Raw genomic sequence first — 16,719 nt, 5'->3', positions numbered from 1 at the left:
ACGCAACATGTAACAGTTAGAAAAATTGTACCAACCATCATAAGTTGACTGTGTGGTAACTGTGTGTGTTTGTGTTGCAGGGGAACAAGAGGCAGGCGGTGGAGGAGAGCTCAGATCTGGTCTCGTCTTCGTCTTCCAATCCAGCTGGCAGACGCTCAGAAGGACGGTCGCTGCCTCTCAAAGCTCGATATGGTATCAATGCTTGGAAACGCTGGGCGCTGTCTGCTTCTGACCAATCAGATGACACCAAAGAAAAAGGCGACTCCAAACCAGGTGAGATAAACTGGATCGTAAACTTACTGACCTGGCACAGCAGTAGTTGATTAGGACCAAACTCCTTGAGTCTCAGTTTGCTCCTCTATTCAAGGGTCATGAAAAAGATGCAGAGTTTAAGTTGTTCTTGTCTGAAATATCAGAACTCTTTAGGATCAGAGTTGCAGTCACCACCTCATCCTCAACCTTCGCTAACAGCAGTCGGTGTCTCTTCCTCTTCTCTCCGCAGCCCGCTCTAAAAGTAACCTGTTGTCGCTGAGTTCAAAGGAGCTGAACGCAGCTCTGTCCCGGTTTGTCAGGGAGGTCTGCCGGCCCAGCGGGGAGCGCTACTCTCCAGACAGCATCCTCTACCTCTGTCTGGGGATCCAGCAGGTTGGTGCCATTTTTTAAGTTGTGTCTTGAAATGAAAACAGGAGGGTGAATGCAAATTATTTTCACGTCAATAACCATGTTAGTCTACCTTAGTCTGAGGCCACGTCTACAAGTATACAGATAATTATGTAAACTGATATGAGCCAGAAACATCAACAACAATGGCAGACTGCCAGTTTGCTCATGTTTGTTAGCACTGCTTGGTCTGATGATTACTTTACGCTTAAACTTAGTGTCGCTGCACCATGTTACGAACGCATCTGCGGTGCCCAGTTACGTTCGGTCCACTCAGCGTTCACAGTATAAGATCTGACAGAAACAGGATCAGGCCGGCAGATGGTGTGACACTTTTTTTCCATGAGGAGTGGAAGGAAAGCTTTTGCGTGTCCTCAGCTTCACTCGTGTCTTTGAGAGAGGTCCTCCATCCTTCAAAGGGGAATCAAAATTATATGCTTCTTCTGTAACTCTAAAGTCTGATTTATGGTCCTGCGTTGAATCAACGACGTCGCTACGTCGTAGGGTACGGGGCTACACAGAAGGCTCGCCGTAGCCCCCGGCGTAGCCTGACGTGCACCTCCCCAAAAATGTAACTACACATCGAGGCGACGCAGACCCAGCGCAGACCGGCAGGGCTGTGATTGGTTTGCTTGGTAGCAACGCATTTCTGGTTCCGTATTTCCAGATTGCGCCATCCCCGCCATCTTTAAACATCTTCTGTTGTGATGTAGATGTTGCAGTATTAAGGCTCATTATATATATGCCATTTTGCTCAACATTCAATACGGATACGGATACGGCCGGAGCCGTCTGTCCGTGCTCCGCGTTCATTTCTCCGTGACCGGAAAAGCCGGAAGCTAAACAAAGAATCAACTAGAAACGACGATAACCACTCAGGAAAGGAACGCAGCCTCCTACCGCTCTGGCGGTGAATTGCACCGCGACGAAACGGAGTGACGGAGAAGTTCGAAGGGTTCACGACGTCGTCACGGCAACAACGTAGCAACGTCGTTGAGTCAACGCAGGACCATAAATCAGGCTTCTATCAACCATTCTATAAATCAACTACTGGAATTGTGAAATTAAATTGATCATTTCTTATTTTCTTTGGTAGTTTTTGTCATATACAGATATGCATTGATGATTGCTGGGTAATATGTATGTTGATGTTACCCAATGTTAAGTCTCTGATCATCTGACGAGACGATCAAAGACACTAGAAAAGCAACAGCACATAAAGAAAGCACAGCAGAAACATCAGAATCACAACAGAAATAAACAAGTTTGCCATTTTCACGTATCTCCAGAAGTGACTGTTGTTGCTGCGACGTCACAGTGATTCGGTCTCTTAAATAACAAAAGAATGAGGCGTCCTGCTGGACAAAGGGGTTAAAGACACTGACCATGTGATCACACCTTTGTTGCATTTCCCTCCTTTTGTTTCTCCTCTCATTTCCTGCTGCCTCACTACTGTTGGTTTAAAGTAAAGTCAAATATGCCATAAAAAACTTTTAAAAACAGTCATGAAAAAAGTAGTGCTAATTTGATGACGTTTTCCCCACTACCACCATAAATATCATTGTTTATAAAATACAACAAAATATTTTAAATTAAAATAGCTATTAATATTAGATTATATTAAAACAATATATATGTGTTATGAAGTAAATAAAATAAATGAGAATAAGCATCCATTTTGTTTGCACTTCTATCTGGAGTCATTTTAGAGGTAGGAACTAAAGTCAGAGGGAGTGTTTCCTGGAGGACAGATATAAGTGGTGCACAGTCTTCCCTCCTGTTCTCACATGTCGGCACAGCATGGCTGCAGAGAGGAGCTCAGGATCATTCAGAGTCGTCTGGAGGGAGATTTTTCTGACAGGAAAATGTAAGATTGTTTTGTCTGTTTGAGAAAACAAAGTTTTAAAGATTTAATTGTTTTATGTGAAGTTTAATCAGGAAATTATGAGTTTGAAACACTCAAAACTGACTTGTACTTTTTCTGGGCCTGCTTAAATGTGTTGCTCTTTTTCTATCTCTTTCAAAAATGTCCTTTCACTGAGCTCATCTGTGGGTTTTTGCAGAGCAGACGACTTCTGACGTTCAGATTAATTGAACAGAACGCCAGTGAATAACTTTTTTGTTCCAGACTTGTGTCCACTGATTAAAACTCTTTGCTGTTCACATTCTGAAAAACAGTGATGATCATTTTTAAATATGAGGACACTCGTGTTTTCATCTCCACAGACTGCAGCTTGTATTTGTTTGACTGTTTTTTTAAATGTGAGTTTTTTTCATGTGTTTGAAGCATCTCCACGCCAAAGGCCGGAAGGATGACCTTTTCAGCGACCCGTGCTACCAGCAGTTTGGAGAGGAGCTCAACAAGGTCCTGAAGGACTGGCAGCCCAGCGTGCTTCCTGATGGTGAGTCTGATGGGACCATCTGCTCGGCACCAAATGACTGTTCAAGGGAAATATGGTCAGATTTATTACTGGAGAAGTGAAGAACTGCATTTTAAATCACCAAATAATCAGTTAGTAATATCTGAAACCCGCAATACATGCATATATAGCAACTAAATAAAATTCAGGTCAAATTAGATCAATTTAAACAGTAGCTTTCATAGCTGCTGGAGGAAGTTAAATACAGTGAGTGTATGGCTCGTTAGCACCACCTGGTGGTGTAGAGCTGTTAATCTCCAGTGTCGGTGTCCAGTGATTATAACTCTTCTGCTGTTCACATCCTGATTTGTTGTGATTGCACTTTAATGTTATATGAGGACACTTGTGTACACAACAAATAGGAATTAAATGCATTTGTGAGATGTAAATAATTCATGTTATGCTGCAAAATAAAATAGAAAATTAATTTACATTTATGTACCGGTACTCAGTTTATTTTTAATAACAGATATCCAAAGTTCCAGTGAGTATTTAGGTTTTTTCGGTCCAAAAATGTGTTTGACTGGAAAGATCCCAGATATGACTGTGTCCACATTTTTCTACTTCCATCTTGTGCTTGTTTCTATTTATGTCAGTGGCCTAGATAACATGGTGTGCTGCTCCAGACCACTAAAAGCTTCTCATTTATTTATTTTATTTTTATTTTGTTTCTATTTTAATTTTTTTTCTTATACTGTGATTATTTAATGTAGTTTGTTTATTTCCACCTATTTATTTATTTTCTTATTATTTTTGTTTATTTTTTAACTGATTATTTTACATATTTTTTTCATTTATGCAAATTTATGTATTTAATTTTTTATTTAGCTTTTTTCTTTAAATGATTATTTTACATAATTTGTTTATGCTCATTTATTTTTTGTTTATTCTTTATATTTTTCTTTAACTGATTCTTTTACATCTTTGTATATTAACCCTTATTAATTTATTTTGTTTTTTATTTTGTTTATTTTTTTCTGTAACTATAATTATTTCGAATTCCTATATTTATGCGTATTTATTATTATTATTTACTATTTTTTAATTACTTTTTTATTTTTTTTACATTATGCTTATTTATATATTTTCCTTGCATAGATTAAATTGAAAACCCTCTGAAGTCATCATGGGTAGGGGGGAGGGAGGAAATGTGAGATTTTTTAAGACACTAAAGACAATAATTTAAAATAGATATGTCAGTCTGCAGAAAGATGTCCTGACCAAATAAAAATAACGTTTTAGGCATTATAATCAGAACTACACCCTCCACTTAATCTCCATGTTGGATACTGAACATTGACCTTCATGTCCTGCAGGCTCGCTGTGGGGTCGAGTGGAGGAGCAGAGTCTGTGGAGCAGCCGGCAGCTCGGGCAGCAGAGTCCGGCGGCTCTGCTGCGCTCTCTGGTTTACCTAAACACCAAATACTTCGGCCTGCGCACCGTGGAGCAGCACCTCCGCCTGTCCTTCGCCAACGTCTACGGCCCAGACACCATCCATCCTGTCACCAAGGAGACCACCGTCTGCATCCGCGTGCCTTCCATCTCTCAGGATCACCACGGTGAGTTCAGGAACATGTGCATGTTGGGACAGTTTTTGATGCATAGCCCAATCGTCATTGTTTCATTTCAGATGTGATATGTTAGAGTTGAGTTGAGTTGAGAGACATAACAATGAAAAACCAACCCTTTTCTTTTTATCAGAACTTAAATCCAGTGAACTGACATTTTCTCCTCTTATCTGCAGCCTTTAGCTCACAATCTCAGACACATAATCCTGAAAATGTTTTATTATCTTTTGTAACTTCAGTGCAAACAGAGTCGAGGAAGAGGAAGCGTACGTTGGAGGACGGCGATCAGGACTATGAACCAGACGACGACTCGGGAGGCTCCACTGTACGCTGCCCGGTCAAGAAGCACGAGTGTCACCTCTACGACCTCTACAGATCCAAGTGGTGAGTTTAGTTACTTTACAGATCTTATCCAGAGGAGAAAACTGTGCAGAAGTTGGAAAAGAAAAGAACCCCCTTTCGAGATACTCGGATACACACAATGTTACCATCATTAACCTCATGCTCGAGGCATTTCCAGGAGGCGTCTATCGTTTTACCAACCCACTTTAAGCTCCCCCAGGAAATTTTGCTGATCCGGGGGGCAGTTAAAGGGCGGTCCAGCCACTGAAGGTCCGTCTCCATGAAATATGAAGCTACAGTAGCTTTGAAAATATCAATATCCTCCTGAGACCTTGGTTTGCTGCACCTTATACTTCATTCTGATTAATTTACATCTGTCCTCGTTCATGGACACATTTTTCTGCCATCTAGTGGCAACAAAAGCACAACACACTAATCCACATGAAAACAAAATGGCAGCCATCTCTGCCTAAAGTCAGTCTGCAGCCGATCCCAACACTAAAGTGGACAAGATACAAAACCTGATCACATTATATGGAGTCAAGCTTCACTTCTTGCACTGCATAAACCTTAAATCTTTCATCAGTTTGTATCTATAGAAAGTTAAAGGAACGCTTTTGCTCCATTTTGCATCCCTAATCCATTGAACCAGTTGGATGTCTGTTTCTGAGTCCTGTGATTATAACTCTTTGCTGTTCACATCCTGAACCACAGTGTTGACTATTGAAAGATGAGGACTTAAAACTTTCGCAATTGTTGAACAAGAAATCCAGAACGAGAGATTAACACATCTTTCTCTTTCTCTCCCACCTCCCCTCTTGCTCTCCTCCTTCTTTCCTCTTATCTCTTTTCCTTCTCTTCAATATGTTTTTCACCTCTCTGTGCTGTCACCTTATTTCCCTCTCTTCTCTCACATTTTCTCCTCCTCCCTTCTTAACTTCTTTCCCTTTTTTTTTTCTTTACCTTCCCTGCTCCTCTCCTCCCTCCAGCCCGGCATTGTTGCGGGAGCGTCTAGATGTCTTCTACGTTCAGCCGGATCTGGCCCGCAGCCCCGACGACCCGCTGTGGTTCAGCTCCACGCCACTGGAGCGACAGATCCTGGAGAGCCTCCTCACCAGAGTCCTCCTGGTCAGGGACGTTTACACAGACAAACAACACCTAGAGGAAGACGAGGAGGAGGAGGAGGAGGAGGAGGAGGAGGATGGGGGTGAAGTAGTCGGGGGAGAGTAGCAGTTGTTTTGACTTTTTTTTTTTTTTTGTAGTAGAGCCTGAACAGTCAGCAGAGGAGGAGGAAGAGGAGGATAGAGCTAGTAGTGTGTGTGCTCCTCTCCTGTCTTACCCTCCTCGCTGACTTCCTGTTTCCTCCTGGTGAGGAGCGTCCACAACTGGGAACTCATAGAGGATGATGGATGTGGAGGTGAAGAGCAGCCCAAACGTTTACTTCTGCAGATAGATTCACAAACAGAGGAGGAGGAGGTGGTGATGAAGCTAGAGGACGGATAGGTTCATTGTCCCCTCAGTCATAAACCACAGGAGGAGGCACAGATGAGAAACGAGGCAAAGCTGTAATTAAAGTCGAACTAAGCAAAATTCTGTAGAAGTGTATTGACAGTTATCACCATATTTTGATACAGGAAGTGCGTAGCGTGCTTATAGTGCTCAGACAGGCAGCTTAACTTTATAGTATCATGCTTTAACAAACCAGGAGGCTACAAGGAGATGAAGTTATTTTCTTCTGTCTAAACTTCATGTCCTCCTTTGTCATCGCTCTGTGGATGGAAAAGAGGAAGTGGAGTGCTTTGGGCTTCAAGAGAGTTTTCAATAACGGATTGATAAGTGAAGGCGAAGGCAGATAAAAAGGTCTGAGTGAAACCAGAACAACAAGAGGAGAGTAGGATGAGTCTAGAGTGTCAACAGAGGTGGAGGCTGGAAGATCGAAATTCCATCTTTGATGCGGTTCAGCTTGTAAAATCGAAACATGACAGATAAAAAATGTTTGCGTCAATATTTACAGCTCAGTTTAGCTGATGGTCATGCAACAGGAAGTGCTGCTTTGTATTTGAAAGGATTATTAGACATGAAATATTATACAGCCGAAAAATATTGTTGCACTGACTGACAGGTGGAAAGATCCAGGTTTGACCCATCAGTGATGTAACAAAGGACTTTTGTCCACTTCACTTGTAGGATTTTAAATTTTCGACCGCTGGACGAACGCAGCAGTGTAATATTCTGTGTTTTGACAAATATTTTGTTCGGTACATTTAGGATTTAAAGCTCCTGCACACCCACACAACTGTCACTTTGTCATACTTTGGCTCAGGTTAACATTCAGCGGTGTTGAGCTGCCGTCAGACTGGATGTTGGCTGGTGGAGTTCATTCATGAGGTGAGGACAGGAAATCGTATGAGTGAGGCTGTTTCAATGCCAGGCCAGTTTTTGGTGGATTCACAGGTCAAAGTTAGTTATTATTTCATATATTTGTTTCATCACGACCAGACTACAAACTGCAGTGTTGCCCTCAAACATGATTTATTGTATGATTGCTCTAATCAATATTAATCAGAAACATGACATCACTGCCTTTTCAGGGCTGAGTAGGACAGGAATGTTATGTGACCTTATATTTTATGCAGGGATTATTATGAGGTCACCAAACTCCTAAAACAACTGTGCTTAATGCTGTTATCTCACGATTACAAGGCTTGTTTTCTTGTATTAGTGGGTTGATTTCTGTAGATTCTTGAGAAAACAGAGTGCTGATTTCCAGAGATTATCACAAGAAATCAACTTGTTCTCTCCAGATCATGAGATAAGTATGGAGAACTTAAAACTGAACGTCTGGATCATTTCACACCTGATTTCATGCATGCTGGCATGGTGCTCCTGATCTCTGAAGTAATAACAGGAAACAACCTTTTTATCGTGATATCATTAACAAAATAATGAACTCTTGATCTTGATAACAGCATTAAAAAATGCAAGCAAGTCTGTTCTTGTCTTCTGTAAATGAGAACCAAAAAGCTGTAAATCATGCTGCTTTAAACAGGTGACACATTAGGTGCATTTCCATCCACCTGTTTTTATGCACATTTGAATTTAGACATGAATAAAACCTGTGTGGAAACTTTTTTAAAAAAAATCTCAAAGTATTGCAAATAGTTTTTACGCTTCGATCAATCAATACAAAGTAAATGAGATTATGTGCAATGGAAATGGAAGCAGCTAATAAATGTACAATCATGACGTTCCACCATTTTATAGGCTACAGTAAACTTTGTCGTCTGCACACAGGGCCGTTACTGCAACTCTTCCAAGACCACAGAGCGCTGTGTTCCCTTCGTCCAGTGTGCTCTCTGTTCTTAGACATGCACTGTTTTCCAGTGTTTGAATTCTGATCCAGACTCTTAATTACATCATCTCGTTGCGCCCTCTTCTTCTAATGGCACCTGACTGGAGCATTAGCACCACCTACTGCTTATTTCGACAAACTAACTCCCAGTATTTGCATAATTGATGGAAAAGCAGATACATTTTTCTTTTGAGTTTCTAAAAAATTTGGTTGAAATTTGCACCACGTCTGTTTGGAAACACGACTACAGGAGTCCAGTAAAGGGATCTAATCAGGTAAATCAGTGAAACCACCTGTGTGGGTGTGTAGGGCCTTTAACATTGCGAAATTAATCAGGCTTGAGTGTATCTTGATGATTGCCAGTACTGTATAAGTGATGCTATGTGGTGCTGACAGTGTGACAGTTTCATCAGCACAAGTTTTCCTATATCAGGTCTCTGTTGCATTTTCACTGCACAAAGATGGAATTTCTGATTATCCAGCCTGTCTTGAACGCAGCACAAAGCCTCTTCCTCTCAGTCAGGGCGACCTACTGGTTTCCAGTGTCACACATCTCCATTATAACTGGGCTGCTTTCATTCCTCGCCATCATCCCGCTCACTGCTCTTCCTCTGTCAGTACTGCTCTCAGGCGAAACCCATGTGCACCACAGAGGACTGGAGGAGTCAGGACTGATCCCAGGACAGACTTTACAAACCTCGTGTTATATCTCGTCACACACACACCTGACTCTCGCTGTGTGGTGCGGGTTAACGGCGACCTGCCGACATGCTGCGTTTCTTTATAGGACATTAGGGGAACCTTCATTCATGCGATGTAGCATTATGTGCGTACTAAGCCCAGATTGGGTTGCTTTGAAGTGTAAATATCTCTGAAACAAGGCGGTGGTTCGAGTCTCCACAGAGAGGGACACTGTGTCGTAAACACCCACTGAAACCTTCAGCTTGAAAAACACCTGCCTCCCGAGAAGCCTTTTTAGAAAGACTGATTATTTATTTATCTTTTTATTAGTTTGACTGTTTCCTCTTTACGTTGGGATAGGACTTTTATGGGTGCCATCTCCGTCTCCACCCTCATTCATTGAAAACCTGCTGCAGTCCCTCGCCTCTCTCTCGTCCATTTAAAAAGGGTCTTTGTGCAGGAACCTGCTAAACATGAAGGACACGGATTGCTCACAGCTCAAAAGACTGTCTTTGTTTCCTTTCTGCTTTTGTCCCTGTGTTTGGACTTTCCTGGCGTTACTCTAAGTCTCCTTTTAAACTTAATCTTGGTTTAGTTTAAAACCTGAGCGCTTGTTCACGAGTGCCCTCTCCTCCTCCTTCCAGGCTGTTTAAGAGTGCCAGCACCGCGAGACAGAAGCTTATATTGTAACAACACATTGGTTGGATTATCCATTGTTTATTTCTTTGATTTTTATTTTATTTTATTTATGTGGTTACAGTCCCCCTTTTTTACTTTTCATTTTTTGAGTTTTATTTGAATTTTCGTTCTGAATGTTTCAATAAATTGGAAAAAGTGTCATCAAATTTAAAATCAAGTGACGGTTATTTGAGGATTTTCTTTTTCTTTTTGTACTTATATTAACTTTGATTTAAATTGGGAGAATACTCTGAGATAAAATTTTACACCCAAACAAAATGTGTGTTTCCACAGCTTGTGCTTAGAATATAAGGAATACCCTCCTGGGGCCAGATGCATCAAACTCTGTAGATTCACGACTAGAAAAGCAGAAATGTGCTTACGCAATTGTTTCCTGAGATTTATAAAGTTGCGCGTATGCCTGGTAGTGATTTATAATTCTCTATTTTTGTGGAGCTGGGTGCATGGGCTTTATTTTCACACCACAATTCGATATAAATGGATGTAGAAAGGCCTTAAAACATCTGTGTGCATATTGATACTTGTGCCCCTCCACCTCTCATTACACCAGAGTGCAAGGAGAGCTGTGGCGATTAATCAGTTAGTCATCAACCATTAAATTAATCTTCAGCTAATTTGATAATCGATTAATCAATTTGAATATTTTTTTTTTAAATCAAAAAGTCCAATTTCACTGATTCCAGCTGGCTTAATGTGAATATTTATGACAGTAAACTGAATATCTTTGTGCTGTGGACAAAATGAGACATTCAAGGACGTCATCTTGGGCTTTGGGAAACCCTGATTGACATTTTTAACAATTTCCTGACATTTTAATATTGAATAAACAACTTACAAATTAATTGAGAAAGTAATTGACATTGGCGGTTAGTAGCAGCCCTAATTGCGAGGTTCTCCAACGATGCCAGAGCAGCTGTCATTACGTACAATGTGGAAATATGTAGCGTCCGTACCACTGATTCATCACATTTCTGCAAACCATCATCACGGTAGAATCTCAATCAGCAGTATTATTAAACGTCAGAAGGATGATCAATGATTTATTCTTGGCTCTCATGTTAAAATTTAAAGTTGTTGCAATTTAGGATGAAATTAAACGATCACTGAAAAGGAGATGATGCTCAGATATAAATAAAAATAATGATAGAAATGACTCATCATTTAAAATGTACTTTATAAACGCACCTTTGACATTTAACAGAATGCTGTGGGAAAATGCGTTCGCATGGTTTATGCATCTGGCCCCAGATGTTGCGTTTGATCCACTGTCCTCCTGACGAAGGTGGATTAAATTAGTGAACTAGGTTTTATTTGATCCAGACAGCAGGCGTTTCTGTCATTTTGTCCACTCCTCTGTGCATTTAACAGTCTAAACTGCAGTGTAACATTTCAGGAATAAAGGTTTTGTGGACTTAGAGGAAGAACGCTGGTCTGAGTTTCTGACCCCAGACCAGCGTCACCAGCCCCAGGACCTTTAAACTCGACTTATGGAAGTTAACTCAACTGACCCTGGATCAGATGACCCTTGTTGTTAGTTAACCTGGCTGATATTTCCCTGCTGGACTCAGAGGCAGAGACCAAACCTGCCACATGGTTTGGACCTACAGTAGATGCTGTGGCTGGCTGTAACGCCTAATGTGAATGTGCCTATCTGTATATACTGAAAGTGAGTGATTGTGACTTGAGTCTGATGCTATGTGTGTGGGCTGATCTGCTGATACGGTCATGTTAAATAAATGAGTTCATTTTCTAACCAGACTCCTCAACCATGCTGTTTTACTTTCACAATAACGTGGGCATTAAAGGACCAGCTCACCACATTATAATTAAACTGTATTTGTTTTACCTGCTCCTGGTGGTTTTAAGCGGTAAAGATTGACTTCAGAGGTTTTGAGGTTGTAAACTTGGGCTGCTAACATGATAATGGAGGTGACTAGAATATTTCTGCCCTTCTAAAATTAGAAACTTCGTCAATTAGAGAATAACCATAACAAATTGCTTAGTTTTTCAATAATAGGCTATAAAAGAAGTGGATGTAGCCAGCAGAACAAGCCATGGGTTGTTTTTTTTTTTGTTTGTTTTTTTTGCCAGAAGTGACCATATTAGATCAAAAGGGTGGAGCTGTAGAGGTGGGAGGCGTGGGCCTGAGTGAGAGTGGTTTTACACTTGGCCCCTTTTCAGCCCTCTAAACAGACTCAAAGCAGTGACTCAGCAATTTCTGCGCACATGTGAACACTCCAAGCGAACTCAGCCTCCCCCTAAGTGAACTGAACACCTCCCAAGGTGATCTGAGAGAAAGTGAGGAGCTTCACAACCGCACTGCAGTGGCACGTCAAAGTAAAAACAAAACTAGATCAATATATATTAGGCTTTAGTGTGAACAGAAAGAGGACTGAAGCCCCATCAGAGGTGAAGTTGACCAGAAAGAGAACTGAGTCCTTTTTCAAATGAACTGACACTGTGAACACAAGAACTGAGTCCCTTTTCTGTTGGTCCACTTTTTGGTGCACTTAAAGGGTGCTTTCAGCCCTATACTTGTCTTGCTTTGGTCTGAATCAGGGACTCATGTTGTTCCAAAGTTGTATAATTGCCTAGAGTTGGTTCGTGTTCTCACGGCAGCATTTACAAGAGGACCAGATCAAATGCCTTGTGTGAGAAAGCTGCTCTTGATTGGTCAGAATTTCCATGTGGGAAAAATCCAGGAAGTAAAGCAAACGTTGAAGAAGAGATAGAAGCAAGATAAATGTGACACTTTCTAATGTCACAATGGAGGGACAACTACGCAGGTTGATTTTAGCGCTGCTCATCGTGGACTATATTGCTGTCATTGTTCATTTTAGTCAAACCATACAGTTTGAAAACGAGGCGCGGCTCCAACTAGAAAACAATGTTTTGATGCATTGGATGTGCTGAATGTGCATATTAAGGCAGTACAGGAGGAGGTGCACATTAATAATCCTCCAGGACTGTAACATGCTCATGTTTAACCCAAACAATGTGTCATGTGACTGCAGTTGCTTCACATCCAGGTCGGAACACCTTCTCACCACAAACCAACCGCACCAGAGTTCGTTTGTAACCGGACTGAGACCACCTCTTCAAGAAGGTCTTGGTCCAGTTGTTTTGGTGCACATCTGAATTCAAATAAACACAAGAAGTTTGTACTCTAAAGAAGAAAAAAAAAAAAAAAAAAAAAAAAAGAAAAGGGGATCAGCGCTCAGTGAATAACCTCCAAAGCCCTACGATAAGCTATTATGGCAAGGCTTAACTATACAGACCAGTGAGCAGTGATAACTAACATGTCTTTGGGGTCATCGGGTGGGAACCTCCTTTCACCGTCGTTTCGTCTAGTTGGTCCCACGACACCTCCAGGAGGCTAGACAGTGATCTCTGGCGTCCCAGAGACACTCCCCTAATGCCAGGTCTCACTGCTCCCCGCACCAACCCAACAACCTCCTTTACCTTACCTATACTACCACAGAGGAGGTAGAGTGTGATTGCTGTGTTCACACCTGCCCAAACAAACCGCACTGAGGGGACAAACAAACTTCGTTTTCGTTTTGTTTGGCCAGCCAGATACAGGATTTAAATAAAATCTACTTACCAGAAAAAAGTTAACAGCCGCATCCGACATTTGCAGGCGACCAAAATGTTCTACTTAACTTTGTTTTCCTGAAAACACTGTGAAAGGGTTGAAGTTCTAGGACGAAAACACAAACAGTGTCCATCAGCTCGTGGAGGAGAGGCTGGTTCTTGTGACAGTGTGAGATGTAAAAATGAATGGCATGTGCTGTAACGTTAGCTAGTTCAGTGATGCTGGGTGAGCTGGTAGTAGCTGGCAGATGTAACTCAGCAAAAAAAGTGAGTGTCACAAGCCGAGCGCCATCTAGTTCCATAATATTGGAGAGCGGGCAGACATCTCTACGGCTGATATCTCCAACACTTGGCTACTCACACCAAAACTATTTACACTGATGAAAAGCACTACAGGTAAGAGGGAAAATATGTGTTTTTAAATTTTGGGTGAACTGTCCCTTTAATCACTGATGACAGGAGGCAAATCAATATGTTTATTTCTTTAAAGTTTCACACACTTACAATTCATTCTGTTTAGATAATTATTCACATAAAATAGACTGAAAATACATTTCTTCCATTATTTTTGGTAAAATGTCAAACTTAAAAAGACAGGTTAAAGGAATAGGAGTGATCACGGGTCAGTGACCTTGTATCCAAGATTATAGAAATATTTTCCCTCTAATGTACAGACTTAAGTTACTGCAGTGTGTTAACAGCACAACACGGGAGGCCTCCTCACTGTGTTTGACCTTCCTCGCTATCATGTACCTTTTTTTTTCCTTAACAAGGTGCCAGGCGGACATGACACTGAGGCGGGGAGTGTTATCTGGGAGAAGACAGACAGCAGGACAGGAGCAGGAGAAGGAGACGAGGCCCGTTGACACACTGAGGTCACTGCAACAGCCTGGGAGACGAGGCCCTAGTCCATGAGACAGGAAGTCATGTTGGAAAGGTTAAAGAGGATGTGTTGCTTCAGTATGCAGAGACGCCGGGGGAGCAGAGTCTCCCAAGGGACTATGAACACTGGTGGAATGTAATGAAGTAACTGTACTTTTTACTTCTACTGCAGTATTTGTAATAGTTTTTACTGCATTACATTTATTTGATAGTTGATACCTTTAGTTGTGTCTGGTTGATCTGATCTGGTACTAAAAGGTGGAGCTGTGAACCCTGCAGTCTGATTGGTCAGTAGAGGACAGTCACTCTGCTCACTTCTCACTCACTTTGCTGCCTCTCACAGCAGCTGGAGTCTGAGAAAAATAATTCACTGGGCCGACTGCCGGCGACCTTTAAGGTGGAACATTAACTTGTAATGTTACTCAATGCATGAGGTGACGACGTGAATCCATCAGCACACCTTAAATTTCACTGTGACAACTTTGACCATCACTTTAGTTTTTATGTGACACACACTTTAAGTAATGAGTGGATCTTCAAGTGTTCATATATATATATATTAATTGCGACCGTAATCCTCACTCTGAGAGAAAAAAAGCATGGCGGAGCATCGTTCCTGTGGGCTCCAGCAACAATAAACCCCTGAGCTTGCCTGAGAAGGACTAAATGCACAAAGCTGCTATTTTTAAATATCCCATGGAGAGAGACTCTCACTGCAGCCTGTTCTATTTTGCTCTGAAAATGTCGGCGTGCAGCCTCGTTCTGTGGACGATAAACCAGGTGCAGACTGATAAAGGAGGAAATACAGTGAGTGCTGGACGGAGCAGTGAGTGACAACAACCCCGCCCACATTTAAGAGTACTGTTTGTGGTGGAAACTCAAGGGTCTAGGTACCATGTCTGAAGGGTTACTGTTGGTTCCAAAGGTACTATCCTGAAAGTGTTTGGTGGAAACAGGGCTTTTGTGACTAACTAGAACAGCAGTTTTTTTTAAATTGGTCCAGTATTGAGGGAGAGCACCACAGTCAGCAGAAACAGGCTGCAATCTCAGGGCGTGTTTGCACTGTCACTTTACGTCTGTTAAAAGTGCTTTTTTTTGCCTCTGACAGGCTCAGATTGTTATTATAGGTGTCTGACAACATTATGGAAAAGATCCCTACAGAGACAGACCTTTTCGTTAATGAGTAGGATCCTTTTAAGATCTGTCTCCAGTTCTCACAAATAGATCAGGACATATAATGCATCAGTCCTTTTCTCTGTCTGTGGCTATCGAAAAACGTAAATCTTTATAGTTTATTATTTATTAAAAGGCTCCGTAGTATTTTCAAAAGACAGTAGGTGACTGTGGTTTTACACAGATGTTACTCACAAAGGAGTGAACAGCACATTTGTTGGGGACTATTCTCAGTGGTGGAATAATACACATTTGGTGCAGGACAGTGTATGTGGGAGTGAGTCAAAATAAATGAAACTCATCGATTAATTTATTGTTGGACTTGTTAACGAGTAGAATAATTCAGATGATCTCTGTATTTCATCCTGTCACAAAGGCAGACATTTGACATTTGCTTCTGTCTTTGTGTCTGAGTGCAACAGAGCACTGTCCCGTCTCTCCCAATGGGGGGCGCTACGCCCTCGCTGTGAACCCCCTCCCCGGTGGGACTGGCTGAGTGTCCCTGATCTCCTGGTTTATCAGCCATCATCACCACCAGACGTGTTGTTAAACTATAACACCCATCATTATCCGCAGGACGAGCTGCTGCTTTGTTGAGCTTCCGTGTCAGGACCCACGTCTGACAAGAGGTTCATCTGCAGCCGGGCGGACGTCAGGCGGCCTCCCCTCTCCTCCCATGAGCCTGTGCACACCCCACCTCCTCCACCTCCTCCTCCTCCTCCTCCTCCTCCTCCTCCCCAGCCTCACCCTCTCACCCTCCACACAGAAGAAGCAATGCACCAAAACTCAAATCTTTTGAAGGCTTTAAGGAAAAACATTCCCTCCATTTCACCTCACTTTTTTTTTTTTGGTGGAGGTGGACGGGTGGAGGTACAAAACAAGGTGACAAAACCCAATTTTTTGAAGAGGCAAGCTTTTTTCTTTCTGTGCTATCTGTCAGAGTTGGCCAGACTCCAGTAACTTGTCCCATTGATCTAAAGCTAAAACGGCCCTGTGCACCCACACAGCCAGGCCCGCGAGGGAGCGGGGTGGGTGTAAAAACATTTTTTCACCCTCGTGGGGTTTTTTTTGTTTGGGCTCAATCCCCAGCTCTTTCAGGGGGCATAAAGAAAGCGCTGTGGTCAGCAGGGTCATGTGGGCGAGGCCCGGGGGGTAGACTATAGGTGGCGATTAGGGCCTCTAATGTGCAATGAATCCTCTTCGAATCACATGATATGAACTAATGTCGCCATTTAATGATAAAACAACAGTGACTGGGAGGGAAGAGCCAGTGTGTGTGTGTGTCTGCGTGTCAGTGAGTGTGAGTGTGTGTGTGGGTGTGTGTGTGTGTGTGTCAGTGCAGTGTACA

The 16,719-nt window shown here is 42.1% G+C and overlaps 1 protein-coding gene across 1 annotated transcript in view; it reads left to right on the top strand.

Annotated features, from left to right (window-relative positions):
• The window catches only part of zmym2 (zinc finger, MYM-type 2), a 54,219-nt gene extending 42,739 nt beyond the window's left edge, over window positions 1-11,480 (top strand). Inside the window, exons 20-25 of the mRNA XM_033613491.2 lie at window positions 81-273; window positions 503-645; window positions 2,948-3,062; window positions 4,397-4,639; window positions 4,888-5,032; window positions 5,980-11,480. Of these exons, the coding sequence (XP_033469382.2) occupies window positions 81-273; window positions 503-645; window positions 2,948-3,062; window positions 4,397-4,639; window positions 4,888-5,032; window positions 5,980-6,220 (1,080 nt within the window). The 3' untranslated portion in view covers window positions 6,221-11,480. The remainder of the gene's footprint in view (window positions 1-80; window positions 274-502; window positions 646-2,947; window positions 3,063-4,396; window positions 4,640-4,887; window positions 5,033-5,979) is intronic.
• The last annotated feature ends 5,239 nt before the right edge of the window (window positions 11,481-16,719 follow it).

Source organism: Epinephelus lanceolatus, chromosome 14 (genome assembly GCF_041903045.1).
Source record: "Epinephelus lanceolatus isolate andai-2023 chromosome 14, ASM4190304v1, whole genome shotgun sequence".
Taxonomy (NCBI): Eukaryota; Metazoa; Chordata; class Actinopteri; order Perciformes; family Serranidae; genus Epinephelus; species Epinephelus lanceolatus.
The sequence above is the reverse complement of the archived record's forward strand: the minus strand, read 5'-3'. Positions and strand labels throughout refer to the sequence as shown.